Source organism: Lynx canadensis, chromosome D2 (genome assembly GCF_007474595.2).
Source record: "Lynx canadensis isolate LIC74 chromosome D2, mLynCan4.pri.v2, whole genome shotgun sequence".
Lineage (NCBI taxonomy): Eukaryota > Metazoa > Chordata > Mammalia > Carnivora > Felidae > Lynx > Lynx canadensis.
In genome coordinates this window covers 41,002,288-41,015,171 of record NC_044313.2, presented here as the reverse complement: position 1 = coordinate 41,015,171, position 12,884 = coordinate 41,002,288, and the positions used below count along the sequence as shown (strand labels likewise).

At 49.5% G+C, this 12,884-nt stretch overlaps 1 protein-coding gene across 8 annotated transcripts in view; it reads left to right on the top strand.

The window, feature by feature from the left end:
* The window catches only part of WDFY4 (WDFY family member 4), a 295,461-nt gene that overhangs the window by 30,126 nt on the left and 252,451 nt on the right, over positions 1 to 12,884 (top strand). For all 8 annotated transcript variants that reach the window (XM_030335435.1, XM_030335436.1, XM_030335430.1 and 5 more), the window contains 6 exons: positions 1,294 to 1,408; positions 2,269 to 2,375; positions 4,155 to 4,289; positions 7,255 to 7,444; positions 9,273 to 9,462; positions 10,990 to 11,147. In XM_030335435.1, the coding sequence (XP_030191295.1) occupies positions 1,294 to 1,408; positions 2,269 to 2,375; positions 4,155 to 4,289; positions 7,255 to 7,444; positions 9,273 to 9,462; positions 10,990 to 11,147 (895 nt within the window). The remainder of the gene's footprint in view (positions 1 to 1,293; positions 1,409 to 2,268; positions 2,376 to 4,154; positions 4,290 to 7,254; positions 7,445 to 9,272; positions 9,463 to 10,989; positions 11,148 to 12,884) is intronic.

Genomic DNA, 12,884 nt, shown 5'->3' with positions numbered 1-12,884 from the left:
ACTCCGCCTGTGACAACACGATAGAACAAAGGAGAAGATTCTAAGGAAAAGCAGATGGGGAGAGAATTCTGGGCATCCCAGGCGGAATTTTAAAATTAATGACTTCTATTAAATAGTATCCTAACCAATAAAAGAAAAAGTCCAAGGCAAAAGATGACCAGATAGGATGGTGATAGAGAAGGAGCAGAGAAGAAAGAATTGTAAAGAATTAAAAAACAAAAAGAAAAAGATTAAAAATGGCAACAACCAGTTGGACTTGAAAGAATTTCCTAAGCCTGGGACTAAAGCCAGAAAACAAAGCAATAGATTGAGAAATTTCATTTCATGTGAACTTCAACTTTCTGTAGAGCAAAACCAAATAATACCAAATTAAAAGACAAAATCATAAATTTGAAAAACTCATGAGACTATCATGGACCAAGGATTAACATTTTTTATAGTAAAGAGTTGTTTTTTAAATAAATAATTAATAGAATAATAGGCTAAGAGTAAAAGCAGGCAATTCAAGAAGCATTAAAAGTCTTCATTTACTTTAGTAGTCACAGGACTTCCACTGAGATGAGATATTTTTTTCTTCTGTAAATTTTCTCACTTAAAATGAAAAAGTATGACAGTGCCCAACGGGTGAAGAGAAACTAGTCCTCTCCCATGGAGCCTCTGGAGAGGATAATCAGATAAAGTTTTTCTGGGGAATGAGTTGGTAATGTTCACCAAAACACTGAAAAAAAAAATAAATAGAAAGCACACGCTTGCAACTTGTAATCCCACTCTTTAGAATTTGTTAAAGGAAGTAATTGCATGACTAAACCTAAGATATCTACACCAGGTCTGAGAAACATGAAACATGCAAGAGGAGAACCAGTGAGATGTAGCATTTGATGGGCTAAGGCACATGAGGGAGAGGGGGCCCAGGAAATTAACCTTAGAATTTCCCATGAGGGCAACTGGGTGCTTGGTAGAACTATTCACTGAGACAGGATGCAGCGGATTTGGGAGGAAGGCAATGGATTCAATTATGTGTATTTGACATTTCAAGAGCACAAATTCAGGGGCGGACACCCAGGGTCCAGTTGGATATGGGTCTGGAGCTCAATGGAAGTTGAAGAATTCATAGCAACTAGGTAGGGATAGAATGGAAGCTGTTAGGGGAGGTGATTCTGTGACTTTTGGGCTACACCTGGGACAGCGAGTTGACTCATTGGTTTGGGCTGGCAGGGAGAGAGGCAAGGTGATTCTCATGCCTTGCTTTGTAGCTTTGACATCTCTGATGGAATCTTTTTGATTGCACTTCAGGCCTGGGAAAACTCTGTGGGGATCATCTCCTTTCCTAGTCTCCAAAGCCTAGCAGAAGATATTTCTAACCAGCTTGCCCAAGAAATACAGAAGGCACTTGTGGGAAAGCCTGCAGGTAAGAGAACACTTTATGGAGACAAAACACCCCTGCATATTCCTTCCAGGACTTCTGCAAAGCCACTCTCTGCTTTTCTAGTGGAGTAGGAGTGGTGCCTTCCAGAGAACCCCACAGGCTCATTTCTGCCACTGAGGATGTTGGGAATGAAGGGAAAGGCCAGCAGAGAAGGGAAGGGGGACCAGCAGAGCCCTGCTGCTCTTGGAAGGGACACACACACACACACACACACACACACACACACACACACACAGGACCAGGGTCTCTGGGACAGGGTGCTAGCAAAAAGGTGACACCCGAGTGTTCAATGAATAGCTCGATCCAGAAAAGACACAGAAGTCAAAGACAAACATGTTTTCTGTGTTGGGGTCTCCTGACATGCGTGCTTCTGCTCCTAGGGATGGCCCCTGGAGGCTGGGCAGAGTTTCACGGTGACCCCAGGGGCTGAGGGGCAGGGGGAAGTTCTAGGGAGAAGGAGAATCTTGAGCACAGTGTAGAATGCAGGTGTCTCTGCAATGTAAGGGGCTCGAGGACACAGCAAGTGGGGCGAAGATTCTGGATTGTGAGAAGTCCAATAGCTGAGGAGCTTGCAATTATTTGGTAATGGAGAGCCACTGAAGGTTGTTGAACAGGAATAGTGACATGATAAAGACTATCCTCCAGGCAGATTAATCTGGCCGAGTGTGAGCTATCTGGTATAGATGCAGAAGGCACTGTGGAGAGGAAAGGAGACAGAAGTCCCCTAAGGATGCTAAGGCACCTCTCACGGGGAAGGAGGCCAAGTGGAGGGAGAGCTGGGTGGGCAGGTCACCGCACTGCCCGCTGGTGACACGTTCTCCCCTTCATGTGCTGTTTGCCAGAGCAAGCGAGGGAGGCAGCGGGGCAGTTGCTGCGGTGGAAAGGGGACGTGGATCAGGATGGCTACCTGCTCCTGAAGTCGGTGTATGTGCTCACGGGGACAAACTCGGTAAGTTCCAGGTCCCACGGGCCCCAGCTTGGGAGCTCCTCGTCCATGTCCCGCGGAAGTCCCAGCAAAGGGCAGGGACGCATCTCGAGTGTCTTTTCCCCCATGATACTGATTTGTCATTTCTCCTGCCACAATTCCCTTCTTATACAGGACATGGGAACGTTAGCATCTGAAATCCACATTCGAATCCTGTTTTTTCCATTGACGGGCTGTGTGTAACTTTGGGCAAATTGTGTCACCTCTCGTGACTCTGTTGTGTGGCTAATTTTAGGACCGGGGCTAATGCCTTCGTTTTCTGACTTAGGGTCAGGGCAGGGATTAACAATGGCCGATGTGTATGGACCATTTTCCGTGTCGGGGCAAGGCTAGTGTGTCCCATGCAGGTCAATAAATCCTCCCCAAGCCCTCTGAGTCAGATTGCGAAGCCACATTAGTTAGCACCCTCTGTGACTGATGTCTGACTCCAGAGGCCGTGTTCTGAGCCACTGCTCTTTACTGCCCTCTGCTAAGCTCAGACGGAGGGAGTCCACCTTAAGCACCTGTCCCGTGCCTGCCTGGAGATGGTACCCACATGAGGCTGGCTTCTCTTTCTTCCGTTCCCACCAGTGCCCCATCCTGGTTGCGTACGTGTCCTCCACCGTGAAGCTGGGGGCCTGGTGCTTCCCTGCGAGTGGATTGCTGATGGCTGGCGTCCTCTTAGGCAGAAGCAGTCCCCGGCAGCTGTGGCTATCAGCAGAAATGGCCAGAGGTCCCGGGCAGGGCAGACCCAGAGACTCATTTGTCTGGTGAGAGTGCCCACCACGTGCCAGTGCTCAGCATCAGGAACAAGAGGGAGCCACATAGGGGCACGGCCACCCCGAGGCTAACGGTGAACACAGATATCAGCCGGGCATCTGAAACAGTGCACAGAGGTGTGAGAGGAGCTCAGTGTGTAGTTGTTACCTGCAGGGAGGATCATGTGACCTTTCCTCTGCCTGCACTGCCTGGACCTCCATCAGCACGGCAGCCTGAAGCCCAGAGAAGGAGCTTTTCTGCCCTCCGGGGAAGGACTATTTACAGTCCGGTAGTAAAAATTAACCTAAAGGGCTTGTTTTCCACTGTGGGCAGCCGGCCCTAAAAGCAATGAGACAAATAGGCAATTGGCTTTCAGTGGAGCCACCCTGAGCAGGGTCACAGCAGAGCCAGGTATCAATTACAAGGGCCGACGTTACCCTGCACTAGAAGCTTCTAGGGGGAAGGGTAGGACCAACCGCCCGCGTTATATTCCTGGTTCCGGCCCAGACTGTGCATTCTTCCTCTCCCTTTTTCTCAGTTTGCCACCATATCTGTCACATTAGTCACTTGGGCGGGAAATTGGGTGGACAGTATGCTTCAGATTAATGCCGCACCTGCTCCCACGCACACAATTCCATACGTGCGCGGAGGTTGTAGCTAATCCGGAGGCAACTACCCAAATCAGTAGTGTGATCACTTAGGAAAGCCCTTGTTTTCTGCTCTGCACCTGTCCCTCCCTCCTTTCCTCCTCTCCTTCCTTCGTGTTGTTTGTCTTACAAAAGATGCCGTGTTTATCGAGCACCTAGTGTATACTTTGCGGAAAAATAATCTTCACAGCCACTCTGGGTGGGTCCTGTGATTGTCCCCCTTCTTATGTGAGAGTGCATTGCCCACAGAGAGGACATGATTTACCCGTCTTCCTGGCTAAAAGACCGTGCTGCTCTGGGTTGGAAGAGTGCTCCCCTGGGTCTGTGGCCGTGGGTCACGTCTGCTCTTCTCTTGCAGGAGACGCTGGGCAGAGTTGCTGCATCCGGGCTTCCAGCCCTGCTCCTGAAGTGCCTTTACCTCTTCTTTGTCTTTCCTCTGGAAAAGGAGGAGGTTTTAGAGAATGATGTTCAAGTTCAGAGGATGTTTGTGCAGGTGAGTCAGAGGAAGGCTCCACACCCCTGGGCCGAGACCCCGCTCTGCTTCTTGGAGGTGTCTCCGTCCTTCTCGGCCCTAGTCCTGAAGCCGCTCTGTCCTCCTGGAGAGCCAGCTCATCTGTCGACCCCCACGCTCTCTGCAAATGCCAGGATCTTGTGCGTTTGGAAAATGTCTGTTCTCCCCTTTCCATCTCGTTTCGTCCCTGTGTCGCTATTTCTGTCGTTCTCCCCCAGAAGAGTGTGCTGCTCCTCTTCCTCGTCCACTTGGCCCCAGCAGCTTCCTCCAGGCTGTGTTCCTGGGTCCTGCCCGCCCCTCCCCAGCATCTGGAACCTCCTGTCTCTGGCCCCTGCCTCCTCGGAGGGCAAGCACGCCAACCGCACTTGCATAACCGCAGCCAACATTTTCTAAGTCCTTCCCTGTACCCACCTGTGCCATAGCCTCACATCTGTCCCCTCCCTGATCCCTCTCTTCCATCCCAGGATGTGTGTAGTATTACAGTTCTGATTCCATGCAAACTAGCGCCTGGTGAGTAAACATGGCTCTGGGGTCACAGAGGTAGTCGGTGGGTGGGGGGCGGGGCTGGGATTGGGACCCTGGGAATCTGGCTGCCAAGACCATTTTATGAGGCCACCTCCTTCCCCCTCCCAGAAGTGATCTCAGGCCACTAAGCCTCAAATTCAGTTTCCTGGTGTCCTTCCCCATCTTTTCTATCCTCTCTGACTACCAGCAGTAGCTTTTAACATAACTTCTTACTCCTTTCCTGCCCCTTACTGACCAGCTCTGCTTTCTCAGCTCCCAGGATGCTGTATTCTCCAGAAAACTCCTCCTGCCTCTCTGGAGGAAGACACCTTGGGAGGAGGGTAAGGAGGGCCATAAGTCCTACTCATCTTTTTGTGGCCAGTGCCTCAGGCAGTGGCTCACAGAACAGGTGATATTGTGAATTTCCAAATGCATTTGTGCATTGTAAATGTGCGTTCACATGAATATCCATTTTAGACTCATTCTCAAGCGAGAGTCCTCATTACCAGAGGTTATGTCACAAGCTTACTTATGGTGGGTTATCCCTTAAGCTGCTTTTGCTGGAAACTCAGGCATCGTTTATCTGTATATAAACCATATTCTAAGTGGTGGCCAGGTTGTGGTACTGGGCGCTTTGACAAGTCTTTACCACGTGGCTTTTAGTGTCCCGCAGAGAACTGGTGCAGCCCTGCCTTCATGGTTCTGCCCCTGAATGGGTAGAATATGAGCCACGGGGCATGTCTGTATTCCTTAGGGTTTTCCTTATTTCATTCTGCAAAATATATGAGCTCCTCCCACATACTCCTCTGTGCCAGACTGCTGGTTCCAGCAGCAAGCATCGTACCAGAGGTGACAGAAAATTGGGGAAGCCAAACAAGGGAGATAATCACGTAATTAGAGAGCTGTGTCCGTTTTTTTAAGTGCTCTGAAGGCAAAGTGAAAAGTGTGCTGGGAAATGAGGACAAAGGGACCTGATTTATAGGAGAGCATAAGAAGACCGTTCTGAGGAAATGGCATTGAAACAGGAACTGAAAGTTGGAGTGCGATGTGAAGGGGCGAGGGGAGAGGGGATAGGCGCAGAAATGGCCATCCAAGCCAAGGGTCACATGGCCATGGTTACTGTTGGGAAGGTCAGCAGATGGGGTCTGGAGCCTGGCTCTATGACTGTTCAGCTTGGACTCTGTCCCTATGCTTAGAAGGGGCTAATGGATTCAGATGGAAGCAGCTTTCCATATATGTCAAACTTGAAGGAGATCCGGTTAGACCACCAAGAGCCAAAGGGAGGGCTGCACACAATCACGTCAGAGAGGAGGCAGGGCTAGTCTGTGCAGAACTCTGTGAGCCATGATTTACCCTAAGTGGCAGGAAGGTACTGGAAGTCCCTCTGGCAGCCATAGAAAGGCTGGATGGGTGGGGGCACAGGGTCCAGATAGGAAGTTAGAGGATCAGTCTCATAATCTTATGAGAAGTAGAGTTTGCCAACCAGGGATCTGGGAACACATCTCTTTTTTTTTTTTTTTTAATTTTTTTTTTTTTCAACGTTTATTTATTTTTGGGACAGAGAGAGACAGAGCATGAACGGGGGAGGGGCAGAGAGAGAGGGAGACACAGAATCGGAAACAGGCTCCAGGCTCTGAGCCATCAGCCCAGAGCCTGACGCGGGGCTCGAACTCCCGGACCGCGAGATCGTGACCTGGCTGAAGTCGGACGCTTAACCGACTGTGCCACCCAGGAGCCCCTAACACATCTCTTTTTAAATAACACTGGGTTCTGTTAATCCTATCCTTTAACCTTTGATGGCATCTTTTCCCTGCGTGTCTATGTAGAAGGACACCTCTCTAAGTCAAACGCTTCTCTGTTTTTCTGATTACTTGCATAGGATTAGGAGTGCAGACTTTAACTTATGACCTCCCAGACGCTAAGTCGCGCTTGCTGTCTGAACACAGTCCGTCAGGCCCCTCCGCTTTTGCAAGCCGGACTCGGGGGCTCTGCTTGGCCGGCGAGCCGCCCCTCCGCCCCGGCTCCCTCCCGCCAGTCCGTGGAGCGCGCACCGCCTCGCCGCCCTTCCTACCCTCTTCCGTGGGCCTCTCGTCTGCACTTGGGTCCGGTGACTCTGTTCTGCTAATCCTCTGGCGGTTTTCTGGGTTATTTAGGCAGGTGTAGGTGGAATCTAAGTGATCAGCAGGACGCGCGGTGAGCCCAGCGTCCTCCTACGCCGCCATCTTCCCAGAATCTCAGGAGTGCAGACTTTAGCCCAAGCTCTGTCACCCTTTTCTGGGGGCACCACTGACCATGCTGTTCTGGGGCAGAAGGTGACCCATACGACCCATCCTTGGCACTGAGACATACCTTCAGAGCTCTGGAAAACAAGGGAAGAAATCTGTTACTTACAGGAAGGAGGCTTCCTAACTAGGCATCTGTTTTGTTTTTTTTTCTTCCCCAGATGTTGCTGAACATTTGCAGTGAGTCTCAGGGGCTGGAGAGACTTCTGTCAGGAAATGAGCTCCAATCTCTAGTGATTGCCACTACCTGTCTTTGGGAGCACAGCTGCTGCTTTTGGAAGGAGCCCACCTTCTGTGTGCTGAGGGCAATCTCCAAGGCCCAGCACCTTGGCATCATTGAATACCTGCAGGGTATGACCCCAGGAGACCAGGGGTGGGATACGGGCCCACTTTCTACAATGAGACCCTGGAACCAAAAAAGAGATGAACAAACAGGGTCTTCACGGAAGCCCACCTATGCCCAGTAGACGACTCTTTGCTTGGTTTCCTTCGTGAAAGTGCTTTTATTATTTATGTTGGTGCTCCACTGGAGGAGGGAAGGAAAGGGGAACTCATTTACACTCAAACAGACACACAGCAGATAACTTGTATATCATCTCCTCGGTCTCTTTGAGGTGGACATTAATGCCATTTTGATGATGGGGAAAACGGAGACTGAGAGAAGTGCAAGAACTTGCCTAGGTCCCCAGCTCACAAACAGGAGGAGACAAACATCCTAAGCCTGGAGATGCCCGATCTCCTTTTGGCTCTGCTCTGGGCAGCATATGCAGGGGTTAAGGCCATAGATACTGGAGCCAGAAGCTGGGGTGTGGACGCCAGCTCTGTCCACCTGTTCTCATGGTGGAGTGACCTCGGGCACGTATGTGCCTGTGTGCCTCAGTTCTTTTATCTGTAAAATGGGAATAGCAACCCCTTGCCCTGTGATCTGCCTTCTTTCTGGGGTGTCCCATAACAGACGGCATCACCTGGTGACAGCTGAGCAGGTTCAGCAAGCCCACCGCCCTCTTGTAACTGAGCCCAGGACCAAAAGTCAGCCCCAGTTTAGGGATTCAGGGCTCCCAGTGAGGCCAGGGCCCAGTGGCAATGACCCTGAGCTGAGCTGGTCCTAAGAGGCTCAGCAGCCCGGGTACCCCCCATAGGCTTGAGCCAGAGACCCCTGAGGAAAAGCTGTGTGTCTTGATGACAGGGCTCTCTCACTGGGTCATTACTGTTAGCCGTCCAAGACAATAACTAGAAAAGAAAATTCCCACCTCAGTGGGGAGACTGCTGCCTGGAGCACTGCGCCCAGGACCCCCTTAGGGGACTGGGTGGTTTCCATGGGCGTACAGGCTGAGGAGAAGGTCTGGAGTAAGGGCTGGCCTGGCAGTTAGCTGCCTAGCCCATGGCTCTTAGGGCTGCCTTGCCCGGCATGAGGACTCTGGGGCGTGTCTGAAGCCTTGCGGCTGAAGGACAGAGCATGTGCTGTCTCAAGTTCTCATAGACACTTTTCCTGATCCACTGGCATGGCTTTCCTGGTACTCAGAAGAGGCTTCTTCCGGTGAAAGAGTCCTAAAAACAGTGATCCATCAAAATGCAAATCCAATGACATCTCTCTTCCGACTCAGATCTTCCCTTGACTTCTCACAGCTCTGGGAAACCATCAAGTTCCAAGGCCAGGGCCACAAATGAGCTGGCCCTGTCTTCCTCCTCCTCCCCGGTGGCCTGCACTTCTGGGTGCCAACCCCCTGGACATATTAGTAGCTGAAAGCCACTGTCTTTTTGCCCCTCACCTTCTTACATATTCATAGATCCTTCCCTGAACTTTTTTTCAAGCTAATTTCTGCCCGTCTCCAGTGTTGCTTCCTTAAGAAGGTCTTTCTCAACGCCCAGGTATTTCACCTTGTGTCCTATTACCTAATGGACCCAGTCCCTCCTGCATGCTGGGAATTAGGAGCAGAGCTAAGAGGCTTCCTTCCTCTTCCTGTTTTGTCTCCTCTCCATCTGGGTCTGCACAGTGTGGCTCTTAGTGGTGACACTTTCCGCGGGGAAGACTTCTTGATTCAAGACCCAGCAGGAAAGGGCTTTGAATTAATTCTCATTTACATCTTGATATAGATAGTTTAGCGGAGTGTGGGGAGAGAATGACAGTGGCAGAAAAGCTATTGCCTCCAAACTTAACAGGGTTGTTTTCCTCTGGCAGCCATGGATTGCATCAAACTCTCCCTTCAGAATCTCTCCAAGCTTGCAGACACGCTCCCTGCTCCCAAGGTGAGCGAGTCAGTGAGCCTCATCTTGGGCTTTGTGAAGGACTCCTATCCCGTCTCTTCGGCTCTGTTCCTAGAGTTTGAGAATGGGGAGGGCTACCCTCTTCTCCTTAAAGTGCTACTTCGGTAAGTGGTTGTACCTGGTGGGGAAGAAACTGCAAATGTCTAGGTCCTCAGTATCATTTGGGTTGCTTTGGAGGAAGTGATTTTGAAGCTTCGTCTGAAACACAGATTTCCATAGAGCATGGCCAGAGAGACTTTTATTGCAAAAATAATTCAAGGTGCATCAGGATTTGAGAACAGGCCTTTGAGAACTGATGGGGATTGCAATAACAATTTTACCAAATTCATTGGATGGTATTATCACATGCACACCTGCTGGCTTGAACTGCTGAGGAGGCAGCAACCCTCAGAAGCAGCCCTCAACCAAGGACTGGCCGGAGATCATGGATAAATACCCAGTAAAGTTGTTCCTTGGGTGGGATATCTCTACCTTGCCTCCCAGAGCCCCCCAAAGCATTAAACTCCAGTTGTCCAACAAGGTGCTTGCTCTATAATGCTCCTGCACTGGCTTCCTTCCTCTCCCTCTCTCAGGCCCTCTGCCCTGGTAGTATTTTTTGCTTCAATTCCCAAATAAACTACCTTTTCTCTCTCAAATACTTGACCATTGGAAACCCAAATGAAGACACCATTGATCTGGGTCAGGACTAATTTCCTCCGCTCTGCCTTGCCACATTATATTCAGGTTGGGTCCAAGGAGTGGATGAGCCAAGAGATGGAAATCAAAGAAATTCCTTGATTGTTGCAACTTCTTCATTGCTCTTGGGGAAGCTGGTTAAGGGCAGGGCCACATGTATTCCCTTGTGCTTTGCTCTATGAATATGAGAAACCCTTCTCGTGCATGGGATGTGGCTTACCACTGTGTTTCACAGACTTCACTGAAGAGCCAGATTTCTAGTCTAGAGGGGTAATTTGGATGAGAAGACTGAAGCCCCAAAAAGATGTGATTAAATGACAGTACCTTGAAGGCCTTCCTCCAAAGGGACACTAAGAATAAATGTTCCTATGGGGTTGCCACTCTTTACATTAGTCTGGACCATGACCAACTGGCTACTGCTCCCATGGAGGTCCATGTCATAGCAGTTCTTGAACATTTCTTTGGTTAAATGGGTGGTTGGTTTTCTCCAGACTTCTTATAGAAGCCAGGAGGGGGGAAATGAGCCTACTCCAAGGAGTATCAGGAAGGACCCAACTCAGCTTATTGTTTTTTTTTTTTTTTCCTGCCTTACCTGAAATCATACTCCAAGCACGTTTGCTCTTGACATGGCAGAGCTCGAGTAAGACTTGAGAGACAGAGAAACCCTTCTCCACAAGAAGAGAAAGGTGGCTCATCTACACTTAAGTAGCTAAAAATGCAACAATACCTCACCTTGACATAAGCATAAGGAAGTCTAATAAAGTTGGATTACTTCTGAAGACATTTGCTTGCCCACTTGAAATATTAGATCTCCCATTTTGAGGGTGTCCCTGCTCTTCTTGTGCACGTGTCTTTTGGGGGCGGGTTTAGCTCTGCATCCCTGGGAGGAGCACCATGAACAAACATGGCTGCCCTGTCCACAAGGTCCAGGGAGCTGGCCTCGTCTGTCCCTGCAGGTACGATGCACTGGCACCGAGCGAAGTGGATCCCCACCTGGAGGAGCTCCTCGAGCTGCTGGTGTGGCTGACGACCTGCGGGAGGTCAGAGCTGAAGGTGTTTGATAGCATCACCTACCCTCAGCTGGAAGGCTTCAAGTTCCATCACGAGGCTTCTGGTGGGTCATTTTGTGTTTCTGGGGGCCTGGCAGAGGCTGGCACTGTGCCCTGACAAATGCTACCCAGGTCTTTCCCTGACTCTTTGTGAAGAAACCAATACTTGGCACCTGTCACTGCTTCTGTCACTCCTTTGCGGAGATTACCTATGGATTTAAAATCTCTCCTTTGTAGACATTTTTTAGGTATCTTGGTGGGATTTAGAGGAAATTTTTGCTTAACAAAGGCAAAGACCCTCTTGAGTAATGGTGGGAGTAATGGTCTCCACCCCCGCCTCTGCCATGACTTATTCTGCAACATGGGCTTGTATACAAGGGCTGATGGCCCTGAAACAGCCACCCCGGGCTCAGAGTCAGGCTTCCTCAGTTCTTTGAGACTGATTGATTGATTGATGAACTCTGTGCAGCAGCCATTCTGCCCCACGTGAGGCACCCGTGTGACCAGGCAGGTATCTGCTCCCTAAAATTTCTCTGTAGAGACTGTCACACATACACTGAACCAGAATCTCCTCCATAACTGGCTGATCAATGATTTAGGCACAGTGGTGACACCAGGCAGGTGGGTCGGGTCTGTCTGGGTTAGTCAGGAAACCATGCACAGAAGGCCCCATTCAAGGCTAAGAGTGAGTTGCCTAGATAGGAAGGAAGAGGAGAAAGTTTAAAGGCAGAAATTACTGCCTGGGGAGAGAAATGGTGACCACGAACATCTGGGGTCTGGGAAAATGACCGGAGTGTGAAGGCTGCAAGACTGTAGGGCCAGTTCAGGAAGGGCCTCTGGACAGAACTCCAGCAGATACATAGTGAAGTGTCTGGACCGGAGGTGAGTTTCAGAAACATCTCTGGGGGCTGAGGCAGAGAGGGTTGGAGGCAAGGAGTTCTCTGATGGAGTGAAAGGAGGGGATGGCTTCAGGAGATATCTTTATTTAACTATGTGTCTAGAAATGATACTGACTTTGCTTAGTAATTTTTAACATCATTTTATTTATTTATTTATTTATTTATTTATTATTTAAAATTTTTTTTAATATTTATTTATTTTTGAAAGAAAGAGAGACAGAGTGTGAGTGGGGGAGGGGCAGAGAGAGAGGGAGACACAGAATCTGAAACAGGCTCCAGGCTCTGAGCTGTCAGCACAGAGTCCGACGTGGGGCTTGAACCCACGGACCGCGAGATCATGACCTGAGGCGAAGTCAGACGCTTAACCGACCGAGCCACCCAGCCTCCCCTAAAAATTTTTTTTAATATTTATTTATTTTTGAAAGAAAGAGAGACAGAGTGTGAGTGGGGGAGGGGCAGAGAGAGAGGGAGACACAGAATCAGAAGCAGGCTCCAGGCTCTGAGCCGTCGGCACAGAGCCTGACACGGGGCTCGAACTCACGAGTCTTGAGATCACGACCTGTGCCAAAGTCAGATGCTTAACCGACTGAGCCACCCAGGCACCCCAACATCATTTGTTTTTAACTGATTAAAACCAACCCTCCAGCCCACCCCTGCCCAATAACGCTAGACGTATCGCATAATTTTTAATGGTCTAGTAGCCATATTTAAAAAAAAAATGAAGAAATAGTTTCTTTTTCATAATGTAGTTTATTTAACCTAATATACCCAAAATATTGCCATTTCAATATGTGGTCAATATAAATAGGTATTAATGGCATTTATTTTGGCCTTCTTTTCCTTGTGCTGTATCTTGGAAATCCAGTGTGTATTTTTGCATGCATGGACCATCTCAATTGAGTG